The sequence below is a fragment of the Polyodon spathula genome, chromosome 26 (genome assembly GCF_017654505.1).
Source record: "Polyodon spathula isolate WHYD16114869_AA chromosome 26, ASM1765450v1, whole genome shotgun sequence".
In the NCBI taxonomy this organism is placed as follows: domain Eukaryota; kingdom Metazoa; phylum Chordata; class Actinopteri; order Acipenseriformes; family Polyodontidae; genus Polyodon; species Polyodon spathula.
Genome location: NC_054559.1, coordinates 10,710,129 through 10,721,359, shown reverse-complemented (window position 1 = coordinate 10,721,359; position 11,231 = coordinate 10,710,129). Strand labels below are relative to the sequence as shown.

The window sequence follows — 11,231 nt, the reverse complement described above, 5'->3', positions numbered from 1 at the left end:
TCAATGTCAGATTGATGTCATGCTATGTAGAGCTGGAGTCTGGAAACAGAGCTAACTAATTGTTTGTTGAATGTAATTTGTCAATAATAATATCATATTACATTTTGTATACACATATGCACTATCGAAAAATACTCTAAAGTTCGTTTTTAGCAGTTGTGAAATAACATGAATGTAAAAAGTCAAGTGCAGTAGGGGGCGATTCTATTTGTCAATTTTCATATTGCATTAAACCATCCACGTTGTCAATCAATGCAGAACATGAGATTTAAACTCTAGCTTTGATAGGACTGACCAGAAAGAAATGATGCGTGCTGTTGAACTTGAAAGGGGGTTACTCAAAGAACTGGTAGTGTTAGTTTTCAACTAGTCATGGTGAGTCAAGAGATTGCATTTCTGGTTGAAGGACTGATTGTGCTGGCTTAAGAAAAAAATATTTTACAGTATCATTTGTTATCTTCACTCTTAAATGGATTTGTATCAGTGTTACTTATATACATAAATAGCCAGTAAAAAAATAAACCACTAATGTGTGTTCCAGTTCTCTCTTGCATGTCAACTTCTCATCATCACCAGGGTATATCAGCAGCATATCAATGCTGTAAGCTTGGCTTCCTAAATTTAATACAGTATCTGAAATTTGCCAGTAACAACTGCTTGAATAGCCACTGGAGGGGTGTGCCAATCAGAGGAGGCTAGAGGTGGGACTACTTGGTGAAGTTTGGTAGAACTACAGAGATAGCCCTGCCTGTAGAACCAGTAGAATTAGCCAATCGTACAACAGGCTCAGAGTGGGGTGATTTCACATCACAACCATGGCTCTGTGATTACATCATATAATCCTCCCAGGCACAAACCAGGCTGATTCTCCTGTTCACGGAAAAGGAGAGCTGTTTATAACGCTTGGGAGGCTAAATAGTCTTTGGAGTTAGTTCTGCACCGAAGAATGTTGACTTCCGGCTTTTCATAAATGGAACACCAATGCAATTAAAATACAGTATCACTGATCTGTAAACCCAACAAGAAAGTAGATCTCTATTATGGATATAATTTGGGAAACAACCAATGTAAATATCAAGAAGAATGTTTATTATAATCATTTTCATACCGATACAGCCTTTTTTCTCAGTTTTGTCCCCAATTTGAGATGTGAATGTCACCTCACTGCTGTAACTGACCACTCGTCTGGTCAGTTACCTCTTTTCACAAAACAAAACTAAGCAGATGTTGCATTGAACCCTGCATAGTCAAACCCAGGGTCACTTTGTTTGGGATGTCAGAGGCTGCAGTGGTAGAGCGTTATCATTTCACTCCGCAGGTCATCCTAGACCTAACAGTTGAATTTCAACTTTTCATCACTTGGTTAACTGGTAACCTGGACAGCATTGACTTTTTCCACTATAGTGGACTATATGGCCTCTTTGTTAGCATAATGGCTGGGGCTTTTCCAAATAACTCAATTTCATGACCAGTGACCTCAGCCACAAGGACTCCCAATTCCTCCTCACAAAAAAATTTCCGTGAGCCAAGAGGACTTTGCTTCCTTTACTCTGACAATTTTTTAAATTTCATTTGATTTTTGGCAGCCACTAAGTAGCCCAATGCACAGGTGGCACTCATTGAGACCATCGTTACCATAATATTTGTGCGTGTTGAGTAATTTGCATTGCTCTTAAGATTCCATACGCTGCAGTGCAAAATAATTGCCTGGCCACTAGGCAGTTTGGATTTTGCAGCCCCTTGAGGCGCAAAAACAGAATGCTAAGTGTATAGTGTCATAACGCTTATTCAAGCGTATAACACTAATCTGCTGAGAGGAGGGAAAAAACAGATGTTTTTTAAACGTTAAAAAATAAAAAAAATCTTTAAAAAAAACACACTTTTTATTTTAAAGTGAAGACAGTTCAAAAAGCATACAGTGAATGCAAGACTTTAAACAAAGAATAAAAAGCTGGACAAAATAGAACAGAAAGGGATCACTGCCCTGGGATAACACAACACAGGACCACGCTGGAGTGGTCAAATACAGCACAAGGAGAGTGAAACACTTTGTAGCCAAACAGAGCCACACTGACATGCTCTTTGTTTGCAAGTTGATAACATGCTAATGATGACTGGAAATCATGACTGAAAGTAAACAGCAAGTTTCCAAGGGGGTGGAGGATGGAGGGTGGATGGTGCAGATAAAATGACATATTGTGGTGAAAAGATTTGAAAATCACCCCCCATAGAATACTCATTGTACCTGTGGAGTGTCTGAACGAAGAACAAGTGGGTCTTTTACCATGTGTAACCCTCTTAGCCCCCAGTAAATCTCCAGTACATCACAATGGCCTTCTTATTATTATTATTAATAATAATAATAATAATAATAATAATAATAATAGACAACCCATGAATTACTGTCCTGTACCAATTCCTTTTTTACAGCTTCCTTCATCAACAAGATGTGCTTTACAGGCTGTCAGGCGATCAAAGCTAGACTGCTTGCTAAACAAAAGCTATTTAAGTTTTAAGAGTGGAATAAAACGTGTGGACTGACCCTGCTCTCTGCATAGAAGCTAAAATTGAATTCCTGAGTGATGAAGAGTGTTCCATTCTTCTTGTTGAAATCCTGAGATACACCCCAACAAGAACGGAAGTCTAGCTATCACCTCCATATACCATCCAACAGGCCCTTTCTAATCAAAGGAGATTTCTCCTCTGGAAAAGTGATTCAGTCACTACATAGGATTAGAGGAGTGCTATAATCCCTCAGGTGAACGCAATAAGACCATTTTAAAATTATACGCATGGTCAATACAAATTCTTTAGGGGGTGCAGCTAACATTCTGATTTTCTCCATCCTTCAGAAACTAATCCCCCCAAATCCCTGAACATACGGTCAATATTATAAGCGCAATGGGATTTATATGCACTTCAGTGAATGTACTTATTATATCTGGGAATGAATTGGGGGGGGGGGGGGGGGGGGGGGACAAAACAAACTGCGACTTCCTTTGTTGATACTCCAGGGAGTAAAAATCTGGGACTTAATTAAAATGAGAATATTGCTACGCATGGGTTTTGAAGGATTAATTGTTAATAATGCAAGTCTGAATTGTAACTATAGCTGTACAAGATGAAGCTGAATATATGGGGTTAAGAGCTTAAAGAATTTCAAGAGAATTGTTTTAACCTAATAAAACAACAATGTTTTCCATTGCATTCAGAGTGTAGCAAATATTGAATAACCACGAGAGCACCTTTTAATAATGTTATAACAAGCCTGCATTCGCAGGTGAATAACATGAAGCAATGTGACACCCAACACACTGCCAATGTTCATGGCATTTTTGTGATGTGGACCAACTTGCAATCAGAGCGAAGATGAGATCACCAAAACCTCAAGTTATTGTTAATCGTCACGATAATACCTCTTGGAAGAAGTCTATAATAAAAGCAGACATTTGTTAAAAGTAACCAAACACACACATCCATGGGTATAGGTCACACTGGTTTTATTGAAATTTAACACATGCAAGAGTTCAATAGTACAGAGCTTAATATCTGTAACAGCGTTTTTAAAGACAGGCTTTTACAAATACATAGGCATCATTCTCCCACACAGATGCTGGCTTTGTCCCAGCTGAAAGCATGGTCAGAACTGAAGGAAAAGACTTTACACACCCAGTCTTTCTCTTTAAACCATTTCCTAGAGTCTTTACAACTCAATAAATATAAGCCCCTGCTCTGAAACCCTTACATCCAATATACAAAGAGTTAATCCATTACAGATATGTTGCTGTTAAATTATATGCGCTACAGACTGAAGTCAACTGGACCAGAAAAAACTTGAGTTATAGTCTGTGATGTGTACAGTTTACAAGAAATGTCTGCAAATGATGCTTGCTTTAGTTTATATATAATTTTCCATATTTCCATTGACCAAAAAATTATATTATGTTGTGCATTTCTTTGGCCACCCTAGCTCAGATCAATCTTTCTCACACTCTGTTTCAGTGCAGGCTACTATATTACTTAAACTTTAGTGCTTAAAGCTTAACTGCTTACCAAAAATGGAATTACATTGAACCAAGTTAAAATGGCGAGAAAGTGTCCTTTGAAATAACTGGTGCACACAAAAAAGTTCCATAATACACGTTTACTGTAGATAAACCAAAATTGTATTTTTTTAAAATATTGTTATCAAAAAGATAGATAAAACAATAACGTAATCTCATTTAGTTAATGGGAGAAATATTTTGTTACAAACATGCTTTAGTTATTCAACAAATGCCATATTTATATCAACAACATGTTTCCCGAAGATGGAAAAGGTACTTTCTGGGAAAACAAATAGTATTAGTTTGCTAAAACCCCTGTGACATCTGGAAATTTAAAATGACTTGGGAGTCTAGTTTGGGGCACACAACATGTAAATTACTCACTGACAAATCTTTTAGCTCTTCTGTATATCTATCCACCTTAGCTGAAGAATTTTAACAACAAGTCTTTACATTTGGGTTGAATAAACAAGATATGAAATTCAATGTGAACTTCCTAAGGTAGCTCCAACAGAAAACACAGACATTCACAAGCAAAATGACAGCAGGGTAACAAAACCACAGACTGTTAATCATCTCTAAAGATTTACAGCTTTACATGAAACAACCCCATTTTAATAAAATATATGCATTAGCTACTCATCTAGACCTACAATATGTTAAAATACGTAGGATTTGAAATGATATTCACAGTTTAAATCTTTTTTTTTAAATGGTAAATTAAATGGCTTACTATAACAAGCTACGGAATTGTCATCCTAGTTTGAATGTGAATTGTCCCACAGAGTCTGTGATTGATGAAAGTAAAACTATAATTTCCCACAAACCAAATTACATACCAAGCCAGAACAATGGTGAATTAGGGTCTCCTGCATCTGGAATTGATCATTTTAAAATTGTCTATTTAGGTTCTACCCACATGTACTTATTAGAAAGTATCCAATATTATTTGATAAGAGACTCAAAAGATTTAAAAAAAGGTATTTATTTTCATATATAACCAAGAAAATTAGCCTTAGCCACCAAGCAGCACAACTTCTGGATATGGAATCCACAGTATTGTACTTGTCAATGGCTATAATTATCTTGGTTTGTTTGTGTGAAGTATGGATACAGTACTTGTAGTGTTTTGTATGATTAAATGCTGATCTCTGCACTTACTCAGTAAAGAACATTTTATCAAGCAATTTTGCAGTTAGAGTTATGTACAACTACACAAGGTTAAAAGATCCTTTGAACAAAGTTCATAATCCCAAAACTGCAATCCTTTTTCATTTCAGTTCCCCTGGAGTAGTCATTTTTTAGACCCAGTCAGAATTTCCACTGAGTGTCTGTACAGAGGGTTAGGATATTTCAAAGAAAGAATATAAAGCTTATTAGTAAAGCATTAGCAAGGTAGTTAATACTGTGTATTAGTACATGTGTGTTAGTGCCTTAGAATAGCTGGGCATAGTGTGCAAAAAGGAATGTGAACACGCCGGTCTCACTTTGCAGGCGTCTCACTTCAATAATGGAGTATAAGGATGCATCAGTTTGCAAGCTAAACATGATCCCATTGCTGGAAATGTACCTCTGTAACTGGGTTGAAACTTTATTGGAATAATTGTCTTTGTTAAGAGCAGACTTATCCTGTGTAAACTGTATCAGGTGCTGGAAAAGCTACTGGCTACATTATATACCATGAGAATTTCTTCCAGGTGTTCCTTTTCTCATAAACTCTGCAACAAACACAATTATTAAATATTAACCCATTGGTTGCAGCCAGTATTAAAGTGGTAGCAAGTAAATACGGAGACGAGTACCACAAAAATCTACAGCAATTCAATCACATCACAGGCAAGGTGATCCTGAACAGGGATAAAACCGACAACCCCTTCTTACAAATACATCTAAATAACCAACTATGTTACAAATCGGAGAATCCACTTAAAATTCTGTTATTGAAAACAGAATTTGGGATAGGCATTTCCAACATCTCATTGGGAAAAAACCCCCAAAAAACCCCACCGTGAACCAATTCTGTATACTTCATGTTTCAGAAAAATTCTGATCAACAGTATGGAGAGAAATATTTAAATCAAAATCCAGAAACAAAATCATCTGCAACCGGACCCCCTGTAACTAGTCCTTAATGCCATTTAATTGCCTCATTTTAATAGATGAATGTAAATCCACTTAGACTGGGTTACTGATTTTCTATATTTAAGGCCACTTGAATCCAAACAATTACACGCAGCTCCCAGTAGGAAGAGCAAATCATCCGGCGGACAGAATTAGGCTTCCAGCCTTGCATGTTAAGCGTAATATGACACTGCAAAATTGTTGTTAAATTAAATATGAACAGATTTTAAAGTGCTCTGAAGTACCGAAGCGACTCTGTTATGGCTATATTTTCAATTAGACATACAGCACGGTTCATCAACTGGTTATTAGCGCAATATTCAAAAGCTAATTGAAATGAGAAAGAGAAACAGAATAACCTATTTCGCTGCTCGTCTATTCCTAGAAACCACGAGAAGTTGCAAACATTTCTTTATGCGAAAAGCTCAACCAAGTAAAGGATAACTTTGCAATCCAACTTAGATACCAACAAACCGTACACATAACCATCCAATGCCGCTAAATCTCCTTTACTCTCACCTACTTCAACATACATTTTTTCTCCCAAAATCTAAAATAATATTAATTCAAACAAAAACATCTATGGTTGAATGAAATAAGTTCTAGAACAGAAATTGCGAGTTAAATATAACTACTTAAAGGGCATATAGCAACTTCATGCAGGACAATAATATATTTTCAAAAAAACTGTCCATGTTAAAAGTTATCAGTAATTCTTCTGAGTTAATTACAATGAGAAAAAGGTGGACTGGAAAGAGGGTGTCAGTGGTTTCTTCTTAATCTGTTCTTTTACACCTAGACATTGATTTAAAGTTATGACAGCAATGTTAGACTGCTTGAAAAGGAAATGTTAGGAGAGAGAGAAGGCAGGTGTGCACGGGGAGAATGGCTAGCTGCGATGACAACAGCAGCAGTGGTATTTCTGTACAGCTGTGCTCTGCCCCGGACACAGGGGAAATGTGAGGGATGAAGAGGCAGATTACAGAGCGAAGAGGGTATCCTCAGAGCGCTCTGCCTTCTTGCGGCTGCTGCTGCTGCTGGTCGTAGGGGCAGCCAGCATGGGTTCATCAGCAGGGGGCGATGGCAAGCTGGGGATCACCTCTGCTGCTTTGGCTCTCTCTTCTAAAAACTTGTCGAATTCTGGAGAAGAGAGACGAACAAAAACACATCAGCCATTCAACTGCAAATATCATGACACAGTGGAGAAATGACATTGCGCCACACCAAGCACGTCCACCTGCAGTCAAGAATGTTTTTTAATAGCATGAAATAATTTCGTGTTCAGGATGTGAAGCATAAAAGGTACCCCTACCTTCACTAGTTACTCCTTCCTCTGCTTCATCTCCTTTCTGTTAATTAGAAAAAAAGGGGAATTAACACAACATCAAGCAATGTCGTCCAAAATCCTTATTTAGCTAATAAACCTCTTATTTATTTAGCCTCTGAAAGTCACTCGGTCTTGACACCTACTGTTCACACCCAAAAGTTCCATGTTGCTGGTATACATCTATCTCAAGGCTAGTATATGTACATTGCTAAAGCCACCTTTGTCATCAGAACCTGGTCAAGCCTGGACTGCAGCAACTGGTGATTTAATACACTGTTGTTAAGGATACAAGGATATAGGATATGTTATTGATTGACAGATGAAGGAAGTACTCTACCACCTATAGTGATACAATGAAGGTTGGTCAGTAGGTCTTGAATTGGAAGGAATAAAAGAGAAAACACATAAATGCAGAAATATCCTATTAAACCTAGAACCAAATGCCACGGATAAGACCAACACTGCAACTCATTTATCCCTGCCTGCCCTAAAGTGTCTTAACTGTGTGGCTTTAAAAACATTAAACATTAACCAAGAAAAGACGGTACTTCCAGTTTATGATTCCAATACATGTCTTTACAACGTGTTATATAATAATAAACAAGTTTAATCTAGAAGTAATTCACTTTGAACTGTGCTTACCCAATGAACCATCACTGATGTTATTGAAAAAAATCTGAAATTTATAAGGCAGTGTCCCAGACATTCATTACAAGGGTATCAAGTTTTACAAAAAAAAAAAAACATTTTCTTCTTTGCTTGACTGGTTTTTAGCTCTGATTGCTTTTGATAAACATTTTAGTTTTAAATATTTAAAAGGAAAAACGTTATAGTTACCGATACTGGATTTGCCCATTTTAACCCTTTGGCAGTGCTACAAATTGTTCATGTATGAACGATGACGTAAGGGTTAGACGCCCATTATAAGCCTTTTTAAACAACCGCTGGTTTCTTACCAAACGACTGACAGTAGAAGCTTACCATAAATCATACTAAACGTCCAAAATGTTTACAAACCCAAAATAAATTAACAAAATATTAACTGTAGTGAAATATTCATAGGAAGAACTTCAGGGATGGCTTTCCAATCAAAATGCATTTCACTAAAACCCCAGGCCAATAGACACCTTTTATTATGAGGTGCAGAATTTCAGTACCTTAGGTTTCGGTTTTCGATTACTGTTTATACCATGAATTTAAAACGCTGCGTTACCAGACAGCAGACTAAATTGCTTTACGCAACCAAGAATGCTGACCGACCCGAAGATTATTGTTATTATTTTTTTTTAAATTAATTTTTTTTTTTTTTTTTTTTTAAATATAGGATGTTCATGAGTTGACTTTTTCACATTACGTACCTGTCAAACAATGTGGTGTAAAATCAAAACCTGGTGTTTATAAAAGTATTTCTGACCCTAGTTCCTACCTACCACTGATACTTTTACAGTTTTCATGTATAAGATCACTAAATTACACTACTGGAGATTGACATTTCTAAAGAGAAATTAATTTGAGTACATTTTAAAAAGTATTTTTTCATATTCAAACTAGTTAATCGTAGGGTGTATTTCAACATACAGTGAAAATGTTATTCTCTTCAAAATCTTCAGACTCTCAACGGTTTGGAAAGGTATATTACTGTATACTTTCAGTGGATATTTGTCCCGATACACAAGCCGAAAGTCACGTTATGTCGGTCAGACCTCAGAGGGTCCCAAGTGGCGCACCTGGTAAAGGCGCTCTACTTGGAGTGCAGGATGTGCCCTATAGCCTGGATGTCGCTGGTTCGAGTCCAGGCTATTCCACTGCTGACCATGGACGGGAGCTCCCAGGGGGAGGCGCACAATTGGGCAAGCATCTGCCCTGGGGGGCGGGGCTTAGGTCGCCCAGGTTGACCTTGGCTCACTGTGCACCAGAACCCCCTGTAGTCTGGCCAGGAGTCTGCGGGCTTGCCTGTAAGCTGCCCAGAGCTGCATTGTCCTCCGACGCTGTAGCTCCGAGGTGGCTGCATGATGGGTCTGTAGTGTGAAAAGATGCAGTCAGCTGATGGCACACGTTTCGGAGGACAGCATGTGTTCATCTTCGCCGCTACCGAGTAAAGGCGGGGGTGGTAGTGGTGAGCTGAGCCTAAAAATAATTGGTCATTCGAAATTGGGAGAAAATGACAAAAAAAACAATTGCTGACTACTAAACAATGAAAAAAATGATTAAAAAAAAGACCTCAAACAAGCAGAATATTCACTGGAGTAGTGCCTGCACAGTAAGTGCTTTGCAGGTATTTAATATCAATGCTTTTGAATGCACACACAAAAACGTTGAAATACACACACACACACACATACACACAAACACCAATCACAGCAGCAGTTCAGACTGCTTTGCATCACTGAAATATTCACTCAGAGATGTGATTCTTATTGTTTTAAATCAATTTGCTACCATTTCACAGCCTTTAATACATTTTTTATCAATTATTACCTGACAGTGTTCCATACAAAGCCGATTGTCCACTTCACTGTCATTAAAATGTTTTCAGCCTGATGCAGGACCAATTACATTTGCCAGTGGGTGTGACTGGCCGATATATTGGTGTTGCTTTGGAAATCAGAATAAGTCAGTGGAATGGCCATTGGGTTAAGGTCTTTGTTCCTAACTCAGTGGACAGATGGAAAATCAATTTGCTGATTGATGAATGATGTTAAATGTATGCAAAAAGAGAGAGAGGAAAAAAAAAGAGAGAAATCAACGTAAAAAAGTCTCACCACGTCGGTACAGAGCCACTCCTCAATGTCATCCATGACAGAGGACTGCGCAACAGGAATCTACGGAGCAAAGCAAGGGAAAAACCAAAGCGGGCAAAGCCAAAAAAAAATACACACACAAAATAAAATACCTTCAACTTAAAACTGAGAAAAGTACAAGGTCAAAAAACGAAATAATGGCAAATACACACATCACGCTGCACTGTGACAAAAGAGAAACAAACTGCATGATCTCATGCAAGGACAGAAGGAAGGATGTGCATTCTTATTGTATAAAGCATTTGGTAGTTACGAAATGGTCACAAGTGTGAAAATGTGATTACTTAGAAGTTCTCCCAATCATAATTGTAGCTTAGTTACAACTTAAATGTGGATTTTTCTCCACGGTTCAATCGGAGAGGAGAGAAGGGAATGACAGCAGGACTGAAAAGTAATTCGAGATGGGCCTGAAATTTAAATCAGGATGTCATGACTCCCAATGGTTAAGCCCCACCCACTGGGCTACAAGATTTGTGTATTTGACTGAGTAGCGAAATCTGCAGCGGAATACCTGCAAATTTTGGGAGGTGGCCTCTTGTGATGGGTTTGATGCAAATTGTTTTCTTTTTCTCCACAGCTGGATGTGTTTTGTTTGGTTTGGTTTGTTCTTGAAATGATTAAATTAGTAATTGTTGAAAAGGTCCTTTAGAGATATATGCATTTTAAAACAAAATATTTAAGATCAATTTCTAATGTCAAGTAGCTTAAAATGATCATTTCCAGGGTCTGTTTTTTGTCCCCTTACATATTTCTGGTGTTTGAAGTCATTCTAAGTGCTCCCTATTGCAATAACCAAAGTATTATTATTTTATTTTTTTATAAATCTGTTTTAAGGTGTTTTGTCTTCATTTCAGAAGCTGCTCTTCAGGTCCAGCCACTGACATAAGTAACACAGGCTAGATTGGCTAAAGTGTATTGGCATAGTAAAAGCCAGCC

The 11,231-nt window shown here is 37.6% G+C and overlaps 1 protein-coding gene across 10 annotated transcripts in view; it reads right to left on the bottom strand.

The window, feature by feature from the left end:
* Nucleotides 1-3,483: 3,483 nt before the first annotated feature.
* The window catches only part of LOC121300683 (TOM1-like protein 2), a 29,434-nt gene continuing 21,686 nt past the window's right edge, over nucleotides 3,484-11,231 (bottom strand). For 7 of the 10 annotated variants that reach the window (XM_041229339.1, XM_041229344.1, XM_041229340.1 and 4 more), the window contains 3 exons: nucleotides 10,257-10,316; nucleotides 7,480-7,516; nucleotides 3,484-7,307 (listed from right to left, as the gene is read on the bottom strand). In XM_041229339.1, coding sequence (XP_041085273.1) covers nucleotides 7,147-7,307; nucleotides 7,480-7,516; nucleotides 10,257-10,316 — 258 coding nt within the window. In that variant the 3' untranslated portion in view covers nucleotides 3,484-7,146. The remainder of the gene's footprint in view (nucleotides 7,308-7,479; nucleotides 7,517-10,256; nucleotides 10,317-11,231) is intronic. The other 3 variants (XM_041229347.1, XM_041229348.1, XM_041229349.1) reach the window with 1 other exon arrangement.